The sequence below is a fragment of the Nelumbo lutea genome, chromosome 5, assembly GCF_056320005.1.
Source record: "Nelumbo lutea isolate HS-2025 chromosome 5, American lotus-T2T, whole genome shotgun sequence".
Classification (NCBI taxonomy): Eukaryota; Viridiplantae; Streptophyta; class Magnoliopsida; order Proteales; family Nelumbonaceae; genus Nelumbo; species Nelumbo lutea.
In genome coordinates, this window is record NC_142688.1 from 47,021,743 (window position 1) to 47,041,138 (window position 19,396).

The 19,396-nt window shown below is 33.9% G+C and overlaps 1 protein-coding gene across 1 annotated transcript; it reads right to left on the reverse strand.

The window, feature by feature from the left end:
• Window positions 1-18,511: 18,511 nt before the first annotated feature.
• On the reverse strand, window positions 18,512-18,883 carry LOC148852178 (nicotinate N-methyltransferase 1-like). Its single transcript, XM_088945743.1, has one exon. The coding sequence runs from the start codon at window positions 18,881-18,883 to the stop codon at window positions 18,512-18,514; it is 372 nt and encodes a 123-aa protein (XP_088801869.1).
• Window positions 18,884-19,396: the final 513 nt, after the last annotated feature.

Here is a 19,396-nt window from a genome sequence, read left to right on the forward strand (position 1 = left end):
GCTTAAATTGGTTTGCAATAATTAGAACTATAACGTCACTGTGATGTTTCTTCTTCATCATTTTGTTGATGTGGTAATAAAATTTGTTTATGCATGCTTTTTATTGGAGTAATATGCCATTTTCATTTTTATCCTACTGATTAAATTTGCTCAAATAGATGTTAGGGTTAAAACCATCATTTTTTCACTTTTGTCTAACACAATGTTGATTAAGTAAATTAATTAAAAACTATAATGGGTGTTTAGTATAACACAAATTTAAGGTAAGTTTTAATTTAGGGGTATTTTAATAAAAGTACTAATTTTAATACAAATTTAATGAGATAAAAAATTGAAAGAGCTATGACTATATTTGGTTTAAAGGAAAAAGTAGGGGAAGGAAGGGAAAGATAAGAGTAGCAATACAAGGTCTGTAAGGATTTTTCTATCTTTCTCTACTTTTTCTTACATTTTCTTTCAGACCAAACATAAGTTAAAAAGAGAAGGGCAAACTAAATAAAAGGAAACGGTGGCCATCTAGTTATTAATGCGTTGTATTAAAATGCCAAAAGTAATTAAAAATGATTTAATCACCTGACCAAGTGAAGCCATTTCACTCATTGGGATAAGGCTTAGATCATGATAAGATAGTGAGTGATTGATTGCACGTCATTGGGATAAGGCTTAGTACTTGATGTATTAATTTCAATCGATCTCTGTTTCCTAACGGACATGGTATGCAAGTAAATGCTGAACCAACCATTTTACAACTAATGGGCATGGTATCGACATGAAAAAAAGCAAATAAAAAAACTTCATGTCTATAATACCGACATGAACCAACCACCAAAGGACTAATTTCCAATCAAAACCAAACATGTTATAAGAAAAGTCTATTTCGATTTTAATTCTGAAGGATTTCAATTCCATTTTCATTTGTGAATTAAATGGATCCTTAATTTATACATCAGGTGAGTACGAGGAGGTCTTTGTCGCAAAACAAAGTACAGGGACCATCTTTGTCATAGTTACTGACCCCATAGTACGAGGGGGTGTTTGATAGATTTTTATTTGTCAAAGGAGAGGGACCCGCATATTTACATGGTTAAGTTTTTTATTTTATTTTCGCAGATTTTTATTTGATTTAAGACACTTATCATATTTTATATAAAAGAATGGTCCACATCATTTATTGTTTCATTTGAGATTCATAACTTATGCCTATATGCTAAATTTGATTTCGATTTTTTATTTAATTTATAAAATTAAATGGGATTTAATTTGCAATTAACAATTTATGTTTTTTCTTCGTTTTAACTTATGTAATAGGCATGGCAAAATCCTAAGTACAGGGCAACTATTATTTTGTTTGTGATTGAACAATTGTATGGAAAGTTTGATTTCAGTATTTTAGAGAGGTGGAGATATTTTAAGAAGCAATAGATAATTGAGTATTTTTTATAGTATATAATTATAGATAATGTTAAAAAATTAAAAAAAATATATAAGTTTAGACAAATAGTGTAGAAGGAAGGAGAGGAGATGCTAATAAATCTAAGGTAAATTATTAGCTTTATTTGGTTAATAAATCTAAGGTAAATAAATTTAGTTATTATATCTAATTATTTAACCATTTTACTAAAATTCAATCATTTTCTTTTTTGGAATAATCATTTAATCATTTTTAATAATTATTGGATCATTTTGCATTTCTTTTTATAAACTTAATAATGCATATGCTATATATTAATAAAATACATAAATTAATTAACTGAATAATTAGTTTTATGTACTAAGTTATTAATTTAGTTTAATTAGATATGTTATTAATTGAATGAAATTATTAAGTCAAAGTAATCAACTTTAACTGAATTAAGGGACCAATTTAAAAATTCAATGACTTATATGGTGAATGGGAGCATCTTCTCCTTGCATAAAACTATATAGGAGGATGAGATATTTTGCATATGCCGCTGCAATGTTACGTAGGTAGGCGTGGACAAGAAATCTCTTGTTGAATTTAATAAAATAGGTAGGCGTGGACACCAGATTCAAGATTAATATCATACAATTGAATGGACTTAATTATTTGTCTTGGGCTAGAGGAGTTACAGTTGCTTTCAGAGCAAGAGGAAAAATAGGATTTGTAAATGGAGAAACTAAAGCACCAAAAAAGGGTGATCCTAAGTGTGTTGAATGGGAGATAAATGATCAATTGATTTTATCCCGGATGCTTGGAATTATGGAACCAAAAATATATGATATTTTTGCCTATGTTGAAACGGCTAAAGACTTGTGGGATTCTATTTGTGATATATATGAACAAAATAATGCTTCAAAAATATTTAAGATACAATAAGAACCAGTTCAAGCTAAGCAGGGAGACAAATCTTTCATTGGAAAAAATGGGATGAACTTCGTAAGTATCGTCCTCCAACAACTAACCCAAAAATTTTGCAAACTAGAGAAGAGGAACATAAAGTCTTTCAGTTATTTGCTAGTTTGAAGCCTGAATACAAGTTCTTGAAAAGACAGTTACTAGTGGACCAGACTCCATCCCTAATGGATGTGTGTGCCCCTATTCAACAAGAAGAGACTAGATTACATGTCATGAATCCAGATACTAAAGGAGTAGGGGAACTTGTAGAAAACAATGCTTTCAGTGCTAAATATGATTAAGAAAACTCTACTTTGTATAGTGGAAAAGGACCCAACTCTACCAAGGGGTATGGAAATGGTAATCGTGTGTACTGTGAAAATCGCAAAAAACTTGGACACATAAAGGAAAAGTGTTGGATCCTATACCATCATCTTAGGGCCAACAAGAACAAAGACTCCAAGGATAATATCTTTACCTTTGGAGACAATTACTCAAGTGTTACAAAAAATCATTCAAAATTTTGGTGAGCAATTGTTGATTCTACTCACGCATGACTTTTCTACCTCCTTGGCTCAAAGTTTAGTAATATCTTTACCTTTCTTTCTCTTTCCGGCAATTCTAATTGGATAATTGATTTAGGTGCAACAAACCACATGTGCAATAACTTAACTCATATTTCTAATATCTCTCTGTTAAACAAACTATCTCTATAGCCAATGGGGATCACATTCTTGTTCAAAGAATTGGAAAAACTCAATTACTTTCATCCAATTCTGATGTCATGCTCATTCCTTCATTCTCTTCAAATTTGTTGTCAGTAAGCAAAATTACTAGAAAACTGAACTACAATGTCATATTCTCTCCTCATAATGAGACATTTCAGGAGAAAGCCACAGGGAGATTGGTGAAGGACATCTCAGTAATGGTCTATATTGTTTTGATCATCAGAAATTAACTCTCAAGGCTAATAACACTCATGAAGATGTCTCTCGCGTATGGCACAAAAGATTGGGACACCCATCAGATAAAGTGCTACTTCTCTTGCATCCCACTCTTATTTTGGATTCTAGTAGTTGTGAAGTTTGTCATTTGTCTAAACAAAATAGATTTCCTTTTGCTTGTAGCTTGCAATTTTGTGAGAAACCATTTGAGTTAGTACATTTTGATTTGTGGGGACCATCACCTATTAATTGTCGAGAAGGTTTTAGATATTTTATTACTTTCTTTGATGATAAGTCTTAAACCACCTGGATTTATTTGCTGAAATCTATTGATTCTCGGCAAGGTTTTAGATATTTTATTACTTTCGTCGATGATAAGTCTTGAACCACTTAGATTTATTTGCTGAACTCTAAAAGTGAAGTGTTTAGTGTTTTCAAAGATTTTTTCCAAATGGTTCTTACTCAGTTTAATGCTTGGATTAAAGTTTTTAGAACTGGTAATGGTACTAAGTATGATAACAAACATTTTGCATCGTACTTCAAAAGTGAAGGGATCATTAATGAATCCTCTTGTGTAGGAACTCCTCAATAAAATGGAGTTCCTGAGTAGAAAAATAGATATCTTGAGGTTACTAGGTCACTTATGTTTCAAATGAATCTTCCAAAATACTTTTGGTCATATGCAGTTTTAGCTAGTTGCTATTTGATCAATATGTTGCCTAGTAGAGTTTTGAATGATAATTCTCCTTTAGAAATTATCAAAGGACACAAAATTGATATCTCTCACCTTCGGGTTTTTGGGTGCATTTGTTTTGTTCACCTACAAAATGCTAAAAAACTTGATCACCATGCTTCTAAATGTGTCTTCGTTGGACATTCTTCTACAAAAAAAGGGGTATAAATGCTATGATCCCAAAACTAAGAAATTATATATCTCCCTAAATGTCTCATTTGTTGAGAATGAATCCTATTTTCAGAAATCTTTGGGTCAAATTCAGGGGGAGAATTATGGGGAGTTTGCTCATTTTCCACTTTTTAGTGAAGATGTACATTTGAATGGCATTATAGATCAAATAGGTGAATAAATAAGTGACAACATAGATGTTCATGAAAAAAGTCATCCAATCTCTACTCAAGAAGATAGTGTTGATCCTATGGAATCCATGGTTGAACTTGAACCTGATCATACATTATAATCACATACACCATTCAATGACCAAAATCTTCCTTAAAGATTATCATGTGTTCATCAACCTTTCGTTAGACTTCAAGACTTTTACACTTATTATGTAGCTTCCTTCCCTATTCAAGACTATGTTTGCTATGATAATATATCTCCTTCTCACTTGGCCTTTCCAACTTCCATCGAAAAACGTATTGAACCATTTAGCTTTGATGAAGCTAAGGACCATCCGATATGGAGGAAGGCCGTGGATGAAGAACTTCAAACCCTCAACAGAAATCATACATGGGATATTGTGCCATTACAAAAGGGAAATAAATTTGTAGGATGCAAATGAGTCTACAAAATCAAGTACAAGAGTGATGGTTCTCTAGAACATCATAAAGCAAGGTTGGTGGCCAAGGGCTACACTCAAACCTATGGAGTTGACTACGAAGAAACATTTGCTCATGTTGTAAAAATGAATATTAATAGAGTGCTTATGTCAGTTGCAGTAAATTATCTCATCCTCCTACATAGTTTTATTTGAAAATGTAGTTAACCATTTTTAAAATAGTGTTTTTAAAAAATTAAAGCACCATGTATCTAAAAGAAAGAAATTCTCCATTGACAACTTTCCTTTAATATTTATTATATATAATAGATTTTTTGTTGGTTTCACAACTTCTACCTTAATATGTCACGTGTAAGTATTAGGTAGGAAAGTGACAGCCTGTTGGATGGAACAGTGTTCATCATAAATACAGTTAATCAAGAGGTTATAACTTTTGTGACCCAACTATATCATTACACGAAATCAACACAAATGAACCTATTTTATTAAATTCAACACGAGAGTCCATAATGACGTATAGTCTGGATAAGAAAAAAAAGGATAAATAGACTACAATTCATCTCAGAAATCTCAATTAAATCCCCCAACTAATCTACTAGCAGTCTTTCTATAAATCGCATCTTACATGCGAATTTGGCATCAATCCACAGGTAGGGTTCAGCCCACCTTTAGAAATTTTAATTCCACCCTAGGGGTAGATTGAACCAAAAACCCCCACCCCCAAAAAAAAAAAATCAATTTCATTTACATTCTCTTGAGTTATACCGTCTTCCTCTCTCTGTCTTTGTCTCTCTCTTTATTATTTCTTACCATCAAACCTTCCTTCATGTGTGGACAACAGATAGGGGTGAGCAAAAGAACTCGAAAAATTAATCAAACCAACCAGTATACATATATGTCAATATATTTTATGTATTTTAAATTAATAAATATGCATTATATATAAATATATATTTATAATATATGATATATTATTTATTATTTAAAATATAATATTTTTATTTATAATTATAACTTTTATTGTATATTTATATATTTTTTTATAATATATATTATAAAAATTAAAAAACCAAAAAACCAACAAATTGAACCGGTCAATCGGCTAATCAAATGGTTTTGGTTCGGTTTCGATTTTTGGTTTTCCAAAAACTAGTAATACCGATTCGACTACAAAAGAAGGCCCATGGTTCAGTTAACTGAACTATAAGCACCCTAAAAAAAAATCCATAATGCCATGGTTAAGCATGTCCCAACAAGAATCAACCGGCAACAAGGCAAGTACCTAATTACCTACAAAGTCATATAGAAAGGTGGTAAGTAGGTAAGTGGGGAAATTATGAATATGACCCTCTTTGTTGGAGGGAAAATTTATTTATATTATACTTTGGGCCTAGGGCCACTTTAACACTCCAACTTTAAAATGCGATAATTCAATAATCAAAATTTTAAAATGTAACAATTTAGTACCTACCATTAATTAGCCCTTAAATGGCATAAAAATATACAAATATCCTTCGGATGTGATCTAATCTTCTTTACCACTGATCCGCTAAGCTGTTGGATTTCCGAATATCACATCACTTCATGCATCTATAGCCAGGGATACACTTTCTTGCTCGACAATGGAAGATGCTCAATGATCATATCATTTTTCTGTCAAGTGTAGAGCTCAACTTAAACAAGTGGCCGTGATGAGACTCTCGATATTGAAAATCAGGAAGAACTTATCAAAATGAACACTAATTAATAGTTTGTCTGTGTTCGGGAGATTCCCACTCCATCTGTTAGGAAGACATAAATAGAGGGCATAATTGAACAAGAAGCTTTCAAAAATTAAGGAAGAATAAGGACTTATTTTTTAGGCTACTAATTTAATAATTTGATCCAAGAAATAATTTCTGTGGATACATTTGGGGCAATGGAAAAAACAGAGAAGATAACATTTATCCTTGACCCAGTTTGTTTGTGTTTTGATTGCAAGGATTACATTCGCACACAGATCTTCATCTTTTGAAGGATTTCCAAATCTCTTTTCAAAAGTCCAAGCCATTTGCACACAAATTCCTCTGGATTTCCAAATCTCTTTCCCCAAGTAGCTAGGTCGGTGGCATCACCGATGACATAATCAAAGGTCAGTAGCAACTACGTTCATGAGTCCAGGTGAACATCGTAGAGGTGAAATCAAGGTTCAAAATATTAATATACTTGATACGCCAGTAGGGGTGTATTGGGCGATATTGATACTCTTTTGTTTTTAATTTGTTTTTAATACTGGTTCAAGGGGCCGGTTAAAGGCTCCTCTAACCCCTTAACCGGTCAAAACCCCGATACACTCTTTATCGGAACATATCAGAGAGCTCCCACATGATATATATCAGCCGCTACGGATCAATCATGTTGATACTTTCAACCTTGTTCTGGGGCTTATCATCAAACAAAGATGCCAAGTACAAAAGATTCAGAAGTCCAGGTGAATTGAGTGGCATATGGCTTTAAGATAAAGACCCCATACGATTACTCAATTTAATTGTCCAGTTAGGATGGTCAGAACTCGCCACACCTTAGATTGGACTCAAGTTGGAATACGGAGATTCACCCCATTTATTTCAGGTTTGCTGTGTTTGTCATGCTAATACAATTATTTTTGAAATCTAGAATTATAATTTGTTGGAGCAGAATTTTAACCAAACAAGGCCTAACAAACAAATGATTCAAAGTAGGCAAAATAAATGGTGTATGAATTGCACAGCGACAAAGAAAAAAAAAAAAGAACCAATGATAAAATGATACATCACATTTAAATCTTTAATATTATTAAAGTTTTTAATGATATATACATTATCAAATATGAACTAATAAAAGGTAAATAAACCATGCGATATCTTTATTGTGATTGGTTGAAATTAATTTGGATTTAACATAGAGGAAAATGATATACATTAATTGTGATCGGACTCTTTAAAATATTATTATGCATCAGTGCAATCAATGTACTGAAATTGATACTTTGAACAATACATGTAAGAAACTTAAAATTGAGAGTCTTGAAGAAATCGTTTGAATATTACAAGATATTCTATTACCTTATATATCATAATCTTAGCTGTAAATTTCTAGAATTTAGGCAGTAATTATGCTCTGTAAATTAGCTAGCTATAATTACTTTCTATAAATTAGCTAGTTGTCGCTCTGTTCTTTTTCTCCTAATTTCTAAGCTTCTATACTTGTATAAATTCTCTCGTCTACTACAGAATGAATTATAGAATTCAATATTCCTTTTCTTCCGTGTTTTAGTTCCTACCATCTTCATTTTAGTTCCTAGTGTTTTTATGGTACCAGAGCCAATACTTATCCTTGAATCCTACAACCCTCAATCGCCATGAGTGAAGAAAATTCCTCAAATACAACCAAAAGTTCAGCATCTAGGTTGATGTCTGAACATAATACCTCTTCCCCATATTTTCTAAATTCATCTGATAATCTAGGCACAATTCTAGTTTCTTGTCTCCTCAAAGGTGAGAATTATCCAACATGGAAACATGCTATGGTGAATGCTCTTCGAGCGAAAAATGTAAATCAATGGTAATCTCTTGGATTTTCAATGCCTTGGTTCCAGAATTACATGATAGTGTTGCTTATGTAGATACAGCTTGCGAGATGTGGATAGATTTGTAGGAACGCTTCTCTCAAGAAAATGTACCATGCATTCATGAGTTGAAAAGAGAAATTTGTCTTGCACAACAGAAGGATCTGACTATGGATGCCTAATACACCAAATTAAAAGGTCTTTGGGATGAGTTAGCAACCTATTCTTCTATCCCTTCATGTACATGTGGTGCTTGAAAAGAAGTCGTGGCAGAACGAGAGAAGGAAAAAGTTCATCAATTTCTTATGGGATTGAATGATCAATAAGGAATCATTCGATCTCAAATATTAAACATGGAACCTTTTCCTTCAATCAACAAGGCTTATGGCTTTGTAACCAAAGAAGAAAAGCATCAAGCCAATGCTTCAATGGGTCGTAATCAGTCAACAGAAGCAGCAACCTTTGTTGTCCAACCCTCTAGAAATCAGAAAAGGGAATTTAATGGAGAGCAACCAAGAAAGAATCAACAAAGAGGGACAAATAAATCAAAATGTGCATATTGCAACAAATCTGGGCATACTAAAGAAAAATGTTTTAAGCTGGTTGGATTTTCTCCGAGTTGGCAAAGCAAAGCAAAAACTTCAAACGAGAAGATAGAATCTACTTCATCCAATAATGCCATTTTGGCTTCAAGTTAGTCTATGGGTAAAGAGTTTAGTCTCACTCAAGAACAATATGAGCAGCTCATGTCCTTATTGCCCTTTGCTAACTAGAATGTAGCAAACTTTGTTGGTAAAGTCATCTTTCATTTGATCGATTATCTCTAATTCATGAATTATCTAGTTTATCTTTAAAAAATTTGAACAAATATTGTGATGTGTGCCACCATTATAAACAAACTCGAAATGTTTTTCCTTTAAGCAATAATAAATCTAATTTCCGTTTTGATTTGCTTCATTGTGACATTTGGGGTCCTTATAAAACCCCATCTCTTTCTGGTGCCCATTATTTCCTTACTATTGTGGATGATTGCACAAGATGCACATGGGTTTATCTCCTCAAACACAAGTCAGAAGCACAAAAACGCTTCATTCAATTTCATGCTATGGTTAATACCCAGTTTAGTCGTGGTATCAAACAAGTTAGCAGTGATAATGGTCTAGAATTTACTGCTGGTCCTATGTCTAACTTTTTTTTCTTAATGGTATTTCTCATCAAACATCTTGTGTTGATACCCCGCAACAAAATGGAATAGTAGAGCGTAAGCATCGTCACTTATTAGAGGTTGCTCGTGCTCTTCGATTCCAAGCAAACCTACCAATCAAATTTTGGGGTGAATGTGTTTTAATTGCAGCCTATCTAATAAATTATACTCCTACACCTAAATTGTCTAGCAAGAGTCCTTTTGAGATGTTATTTTCAAAGCCTCCAGTATACTCTCATTTACGTGTCTTTGGTTGTTTGTGTTATGTGCATGATAAAAATCAATCAAAAGATAAGTTTACACCCCACTCCAAGCCTTGTATTTTTATTGGTTATCCTAAGGGACAATTGGGATATACAGTTTATGACATGGAATCACACAAAATCTTTACATCACGAGATGTCATTTTTTATGATAATCAATTCCCTTTTCAATCTCACAACCCTCCAAAAGAACCAAATGTAGTAATGCCTTTACCAATTATTGATTCTTTGGAGACATCAGCTGCCGTGCCTCCTTGTCACAATTCCCAAATACAATGTCCACAAACTGATCTTCAAGATAATATTACCACACCTGCCTCCGTTGACTCTAACCATGAGGTTACGTCATCATCTCAAGACTCACCTACACAAATCTCGACCGAACATTCAAGTCCCACACAAAATTCTCTTCCTAACTCATCACAACCTCAAAGGACTTGCTGCCTTCCCTCTCATCTTGATGATTATGTGTGTCAGCTTCCTGGAGTAGATAAGCTATCACGACCTACACCCAATGCAGTTTCTTCAGGTATTCTTTATCCTATGTCATGTCATTTGTCTTATTCTCTTTTTATTCCATCTCATTAAGTTTTTCTTGCTAATATTTCAGTTGTTTGTGAGCCTAAATCCTTTTCCCAGACTGTCAAAAACCCGAAATGGTGTGAGGCTATCACAACCTACAAAGATGTTCATGGAAAAGGTCTTCCAATCTCTACTCAAGAAGATAGTGTTGATCCTATGGAATCCATGATTGAACTTGAACCTGATCATACATTATAATCACATACACCATTCAATGACCAAAATCTTCCTTAAAGGTTATCGTGTGTTCATCAACCTTTCGTTAGACTTCAAAACTTTTACACTTATTATGTAACTTCCTTCCCTATTCAAGACTATGTTTGCTATGATAATATATCTTCTTCTCACTTGGCCTTTCCAATTTCTATCGAAAAACATATTGAACCATTTAGCTTTGATGAAGCTAAGGACCATCCGATATGGAGGAAGGCCATGGATGAAGAACTTCAAGCCCTCAAGAGAAATCAAACATGGGATATTGTGCCATTACCAAAGGGAAATAAGTTTGTAGGATGCAAATGAGTCTACAAAATCAAGTACAAGAGTGATGGTTCTCTAGAACATCATAAAGCAAGGTTGGTGGCCAAGGGCTACACTCAAACCTATGGAGTTGACTACAAAGAAACATTTGCTCATGTTGTAAAAATGAATATTAATAGAGTGCTTATGTCAGTTGCAGTCAATTATCTCATCCTCCTACATAGTTTTATTTGAAAATGTAGTTAACCATTTTTAAAATAGTGTTTTTAAAAAATTAAAGCACCACGTGTCTAAAAGAAAGAAATTCTCCATTGACAACTTTCCTTTAATATTTATTATATATAATAGATTTTTTGTTGGTTTCACAGCTTCTACCTTAATATGTCACATGTAAGTATTAGGTAGGAAAGTGACAGCCTGTTGGATGAAACAGTGTTCATCATAAATACAGTTAATCAAGACGTTATAACTTTGGTGACCCAACTATATCATTGCACAAAATCAACATAAATGAACCTATTTTATTAAATTCAACAGGAGAGTCCATAATGACGGACAATCTAGATAAGAAAAAAAGGGATAAATAGACTACAATTCATCTCTGGAAATCTGAATTAAATCCCCCTACTAATCTATTAGCAATCTTTCTATAAATCGCATCTTACATGCGAATTTGGCATCAATCCACGGGTAGGGTTCAGCCCACCTTTAGAAATTTTAGTTCCACCCTAGGGGTAGATTGAACTATAAATCCCCCCCCAAAAAAAAAATCAATTTCATTTACATTCTCTTGGGTTATACCGTCTTCCTCTCTCTCTCTTTGTGTCTCTCTTTATTATTTTCTTACAGTCAAACCTTCCTTCATGTGGAGACAACAGATAGGGGTGAGCAAAAGAAGTCAAAAAATTAATCAAACCGACCAGTATACATATATGTCTATATATAGTAAACTGTCGATTAACCAAACTGACCAGTATACATATATGTCTATATATTTTATGTTTTTTAAATTAATAAATATGCATTATATATATAAATATATATTTATAATATATTATATATTATTTATTATTTAAAATATAATACTTTATTTATATTTATAATTTTTATTGTATATTTATATATATTTTTATAATATATATTATAAAAATTAAAAAACCAAAAAACCAACGAATTGAACCGGTCAATCGGTTAATCAAATGGTTTTGGTTCGGTTTCGATTTTTGGTTTTCCAAAATCTAGTAATACCGGTTCGACTACAAAAAGAAGGCACATGGTTCAATTAACTGAACTATAAGCACCCTAAAAAATAGATCCGTAATGCCATTGTTAAGTATGTCCCAACAAGAATCAACCAGCAATAGGGCAAGTAACTAATTACCTACAAAGTCATATAGAAAGGTGGTAAGTAGGTAAGTGGAGAAATTATGAATATGACCCTCTTTGTTGGAGGGAAAATTTATTTATATTATACTTTGGGCCTAGGGCCACTTTAACACTCCAACTTTAAAATGTGATTATTCAATAATCAAAATTTTAAAATGTTACAATTTAGTAGCTACCATTAATTAGCCCTTAAACGGCATAAAAATATACAAACATCCTTCAGATGTGATCTAATCTTCTTTACCACTAATCCGCTAAGCTGTTGGATTTCTGAATTTCACATCACTTCATGCATCTATAGCCAGGGATACACTTTCTTGCTCGACAATGGAAGATGCTCAATGATCATATCGTTTTTCTGTCAAGTGTAGAGCTCAACTTAAACAGGTGGCCGTGATGAGACTCTCGATATTGAAAATCAGGAAGAACTTATCAAAATGAACACTAATTAATAGTTTGTCTGTGTTCGGGAGATTCCCACTCCATTTGTTGGGAAGACATAAATAGAGGGCATAATTGAATAATAAGCTTTCAAAAATTAAGGAAGAATAAGGACTTATTTTTGAGGCTACTAATTCAATAATTTGATCCAAGAAATAATTTCTTGGATACATTTGGGGCAATGGAAAAAACAGAGAAGATAACATTTATCCTTGACCCAGTTTGTTTGTGTTTTGATTGCAAGGAATAAATTTGCACACAGATCTTCATCTTTTGAAGGATTTCCAAATCTCTTTTCAAAAGTCCAAGCCATTTGCACACAAATTCCTCTGGATTTCCAAATCTCTATCCCCAAGTAGCTAGGTCGGTGGCATCACTGATGACATAATCAAAGGTCAGCAGCAACTACGTTCATGAGTCCACGTGAACATCGTAGAGGTGAAATCAATGTTCAAAATATTAATATACTTGATACGCCGGCAGGGGTGTATTGGGAGATATTGATACTCTTTTTTTTAATTTGTTTTAAAAATTGATTCAAGGGGCCATTTCAAGGCTCCTCTAACCCCTTAACCGGTCAAAACCCCGATACACTCTTTGTCGAAACATATCAGAGAGCTCCCGCATGATATATATCAGCCGCTACGGATCAATCATGTTGATACTTTCAACCTTGTTCTAGGGCTTATCATCAAACAAAGATGCCAAGTACAAAAGATTCAGAAGTCCAGGTGAATTGAGTGGCATATGGATTTAAGATATAGACCCCATACAATTACTCAATTTAATTGTCCAGTTAGGATGGGCAGAACTCGCCACACCTTAGATTGGACTCAAGTTGGAAAACGGAGATTCACCCCATTTATTTCAGGTTTGCTGTGTTTGTCATGCTAATACAATTATTTTTGAAAACTGGAATTATAATTTGTTGGAGCAGATTTTTAACCAGACAAGGCCTAATAAACAAATGATTCAAAGTAGGCAAAATAGATGGTGTATGAACTGCACAACAACGAAGAAAAAAAAAAGAACCAATGATAAAATGATACATCACATTTAAATCTTTAATATTATTAGTCTTTAATGATATATACATTATCAAATATGAACTAATAAAAGGTAAATAAACCATGCGATATCTTTATTGTGATTGGTTGAAATTAATTTGGATTTAACATACAAGAAATTGATATACATTAATTGTGATCGGATTCTTTAAAATATTATTATGCATCAGTGTAATCAATGTACTGAAATTGATACTTTGAACAATACATATAAGAAACTTAAAATTTAGAGTGTTGAAGAAATCGTTTGAATATTACAAGATATTCTATTACCTTATATATCATAGTCTTAGTTGTAAATTTCTAGAATTTAGGCTGTAATTATGCTCTATAAATTAGCTATCTATAATTATGCTCAGTAAATTAGCTAACTGTCGCTCTGTTCTTTTTCTCCTAATTTGTAAGCTTCTATACTTGTATAAATTCTCTTGTCTACTATAGAATGAATTATAGAATTCAATATTCCTTTTCTTCCATGTTTTAGTTCCTACTGTCTTCATTTTAGTTCCTATTTTCATGGTACCAGAGCCGATACTGATACTTGAATCCTACAACCCTCAATCGCCATGAGTGAAGAAAATTCCTCAAATACAACCAAAAGTTCAGCATCTAGGTTGATGTCTGAACATAATACCTCTTCCCCTTATTTTCTGAATTCATCTGATAATCCAGGCACAATTCTAGTTTCTTGTCTCCTCAAAGGTGAGAATTATCCAACATGGAAATGTGCTGTGATGAATGCTCTTCGAGCCAAAAACAAGTTGTGTTTTGTTGATGGCACTCTTTCCAAACCTGATGACGATGATCAAGAAACTCAAGCTTGGAAAAAATGTAATTCAATGGTAATCTCTTGGATTTTCAATGCCTTGGTTCCAGAATTATATGATAGTGTTGTTTATGTAGATATAGCTTGCGAGATGTGGATAGATTTGTAGGAATGCTTCTCTCAAGGAAATGTACCATGCATTCATGAGTTGAAAAGAGAAATTTGTCTTGCACAACAGAAGGATCTGACTATGGATGGCTACTACAACAAATTAAAAGGTCTTTGGGATGAGTTAGCAACGTATTCTTCTATCCCTTCATGTACGTGTGGTGCTTGAAAGGAAGTCGTGGCAGAACGAGAGAAGGAAAAAGTTCATCAATTTCTTATGGGATTGAATGATCAATACGGAATCATTCGATCTCAAATATTAAACATGAAACATTTTCCTTCAATCAACAAGGCTTATGGCTTTGTAACCAAAGAAGAAAAGCAACAAGCCAATGCTTCAATGGGTCGTAATCAGTCAACAGAAGCAGCAACCTTTGTTGTCCAACCCTCTAGAAATCAGACAAGGGAATTTAATGGAGAGCAACCAAAAGGGAATCAACAAAGAGGGACAAATAAATCAAAATTTGCATATTGCAACAAACCTGGGCATACTAAAGAAAAGTGTTTTAAGCTGGTTGGATTTTCTCCGGGTTGGCAAAGCAAAGCAAAAACTTCAAAGGAGAAGATAGAATCTACTTCATCCAATAATGCTATTTCAGGTTCAAGTTAGTCTATGGGTAAAGAGTTTAGTCTCACTCAAGAACAATATGAGTAGTTCATGTCCTTATTGCCCTCTGCTAGCCAGAATGTAGCAAACTTTGTTGGTAAGGTCATCTTTCATTTGATCGATTATCTCTAATTCCTGAATTATCTAGTTTATCTTTAAAAAATTTGAACAAATGTTGTGATGTATGCCATCATGCTAAACAAACTTGAAATGTTTTTCCTTTAAGCAATAATAAATCTGATTTCCCTTTTGATTTGCTTCATTGTAACATTTGGGGTCCTTATAAAACCCCATCTCTTTCTGGTGCCCATTATTTCCTTACTATTGTGGATGATTGCACAAGATGCACATGGGTTTATCTCCTCAAACACAAGTCAGAAGCACAAAAACACTTCATTCAATTTCATGCTATGGTTAATACCCAGTTTAGTCGTGGTATCAAACAAGTTAGGAGTGATAATGGTCTAGAATTTACTACTGGTCCTATGTCTAACTTTTTTTTCTTCATGGTATTTCACATCAAAGATCTTGTGTTGGTACCCTGCAACAAAATTGAATAGTAGAGCATAAGCATCGTCACTTATTAGAGGTTGCTCGTGCTCTTCGATTCCAAACAAACCTACCAATCAAATTTTGGAGTGAATGTGTTTTGATTGCAGCTTATCTAATAAATTATACTCCTACACCTAAATTGTCTGGCAAGAGTCCTTATGAGATGTTATTTTCAAAGCCTCCAGTATACTCTCATTTACGTGTCTTTGGTTGTTTGTGTTATGTGCATGATAAAAATCGATCAAAAGATAAGTTTGCACCTCGTTCCAAGCCTTGTATTTTTATTGGTTATCCTATGGGACAAAAGGGATATAGAGTTTATAACATGGAATCACACAAAATCTTTACATCACGAGATGTCATTTTTTAGGAGAATTAATTCCCTTTTTCATTCTCACAACCCTCCAAAAGAACCAAATGTAGTAGTTCCTTTACCAATTATTGATTCTTTGGAGACATCAGTTATTATGCCTCCTTGTCACAATTCCAAAATACAATGTCCACAAACTGATCTTGAAAATAATATTACCACACCTGCCTCCGTTGACTCTAACCATGAGGTTACGTCATCATCTCAAGACTCACCTACACAAATCTCGACCAAACAATCAAGTCCCATACAAAATTCTCTTCCTAACTCATCACAACCTCAAAGGACTCGCCGCCTTCACTCTCGTCTTGATGATTATGTGTGTCAGCTTCCTGGAGTAGATAAGCTATCACGACCTACACCCAATGCAGTTTCTTCAAGTATTCTTTATCTTATGTCATGTCATTTGTCTTATTCTCGTTTTATTCCATCTCATCAAGTTTTTCTTGCTAATATTTCTGTTGTTAGTGAGCCTAAATCCTTTTCCGAAGCTGTCAAAGACCTGAAATGTTGTGAGGCTATGAAATAGGAAATTTCTGCTCTATAGAAAAATCGTGCTTGGAGCTTAGTGCCATTACCCTTAGGGAAGAAACCAGTTGGTTCTTGTTGGGTATACAAAGTAAAATACTTGGTTAGATGGTTCTGTTGAGCGCTATAAGGCACGATTGGTAGCCCAAGGATATATACAAATTGAAGGTTTGGATTATACCAAAACCTTTGTTCCCATTGCAAAATTAACTATTGTTAGGTGTTTGTTGGCTATTGTTGCTGCAAAAAAATTAGGAATTACATCAATTAGATGTGAATAACGCTTTTCTCCACAGTAATTTACATAAAGAAGTTTATATGTCTCCTCCTCCGTGTTATCTTTCACCAAGTGATACTCGTGTTTGTCAGCTTCATAAATCTTTGTATGGGTTAAAACAGGCTCTTCGTCAATGGTTCGAAAAGTTCTCTTTGTCGTTGAGGAAATTTGGCTTTGTAAAATCTCATAATGATCATTCTCTCTTTACTTTGACTGGAGGTACTTCTTTTCTTGCTCTCTTTGTCTATGTGGATGACATGATTATTGCCGGGAATTGATGTTTTGCAAATTCAAAAGCTCAAAAATTATCTCAGTACATGTTTCTCTGTAAAGGATCTTGGTACTCTTAAGTATTTTCTTGGCTTAGAGCTTGCCCGTTCTCCTCTAAGGATATCTTTTTACCAGTGCAAATACACTCTTGACCTCTTGAAAGAAATAGGAATGTTTGGTAGTAAACCAACTTCTTTTCCTATTCCGCAACAGCATTGACTGTCTTTAGATTGTGGTGAAATGTTAAAGGACCCAAGCCAATATCGTTGCTTAATTGGACGTCTCATTTATCTCACTATTTCTCGGCCCGATATTATTTATGTAGTACAACTTCTCAGTCAATTCATGCAAAAACCTTGTCATTCTCATCTTGATGCTTCCTATCATGTTCTTCGTTACTTGAAGAGTTCTCTTGGTCAAGGTCTTTTTTTCCCTTCAAACAGTGATTTTCATATCAAAGCTTACTGTGATGCTGACTGGGCAACTTGTCCGATGGCACGACTTACAGGGTATTACATTTTCCTTGATGCTGACTGGGCAACTACTGATCATTTTGTTTCTTTTATGTTTCTTCTTCTTGTTGTCTACGAGAAGAAATTCAATTGATCGATTTTAAATCCAAGTGTATAACGAAAAATTTATGAATTTGATGAACCCCCCTCCCTCCCCCAAAACCTCCCAACCTGCCACCAATAGGACAGAGGATTCATATCTTAGGGTGTGTTTTGTTTTGTGGGTATTTTATGATAGACATTTATCAAAATGTCACTCAAAACAACATTTTTTCCACCATATCTTAGCGTGCGTTTTGTTTTGTGTGTGTTTTATGATAGATGTTTTCCAAAACACCATTATGTCATCGCTGTATCAACATTTTTTTCCAAAACACCATTATGTCTCTCTGCATTTATTTTTCTCCTCTTTCATAGTTTCCTTCCAACTGCAATGGAGGGAAACCAACCAACAACTGTTGTACCCAATTATCTACCTAAAGACAACTTTTTGTTTTTTATACCAATAAAAAGTAATATTTTTATATAATAATTATAATAGGATAATTTTTTTGAAATAATATAAAAAAAGAGCACTATTGTTTGTCTTCTTCCTCTAGTCTCTTTACATGCGAATGATTCTAACATTCTAGCACTCACCCTTTGAACCAATCGTTGCCCTCTAATATCGCCTTTATGAATGGCACGGATTCCCCTGACATGGCAGTTTCGAGGAGTTGGCGATGTACTCCGAGAAGATGTTGTAGTTGGTGAGCATTCGAAAGGATGCGCTGGAGGTTGTCGGGATTGTCGGTTGGGTGGGCACGTGCTAAGATCTCGGAAGCGGAGAGAGGGACGTTGGAGCTACCTTGCCGGATGACATTGGCGACCTTAAAGCGGACGATGATGTTGAGGGACATCGGGACACTAATGATATTGGCGAGCTCTATTATGGCCAGCTTGGCGTTGTTTCGGGTTTCCATTTTTTCGTCTGCCATGGCTGTAGAGCTTTGATTCTGGGTTTCCATTTTTCGTTGTTTCGTCCGCGAGCATAGTTATTGCTGGCGACTTTAACCTCTCACGAATACAAAGCAAGAGGAGGAAGACGAGCAATGCCCTTTCTTGACATATATTTTTTTAAATTTAACCTATTTTAATTATTATATAAAATTATTATCACTTTTTTATATTAAAGGCAAAAGCTTCCTTTCTCTGCTAGAAATCCAGTAAAATATACTATAACAAATTGAAGATGAGGCTCTGTTCCTCCATATTAATTAGTTTCGTCACTCCAGATCTTGTGTGTTTGGACAAGAAGGAATTTTCTATTCGACTCCACTAAAACTTTGACACGTCAATTCACAATTGGCCATCACCAACAACTTATTGAAATTTTATGACTGATAATAATATTTTTAAATAAAAAACATGATGTTATAATAAAAATTTTTAAAACCCTCACATTCTCTGTTCTCACATGCAAACCCGCTCCCCCAATCTACCCATTAACCTCTCTATCAATGGTGTTCAAACCGCAATTG

What these genes read in the sequence shown, in the direction of transcription:
- LOC148852178 (XM_088945743.1), bottom strand. Translation starts at nt 18,883, where the DNA reads ATGGAAACCCAGAATCAAAGCTCTACAGCCATGGCAGACGAAAAAATG.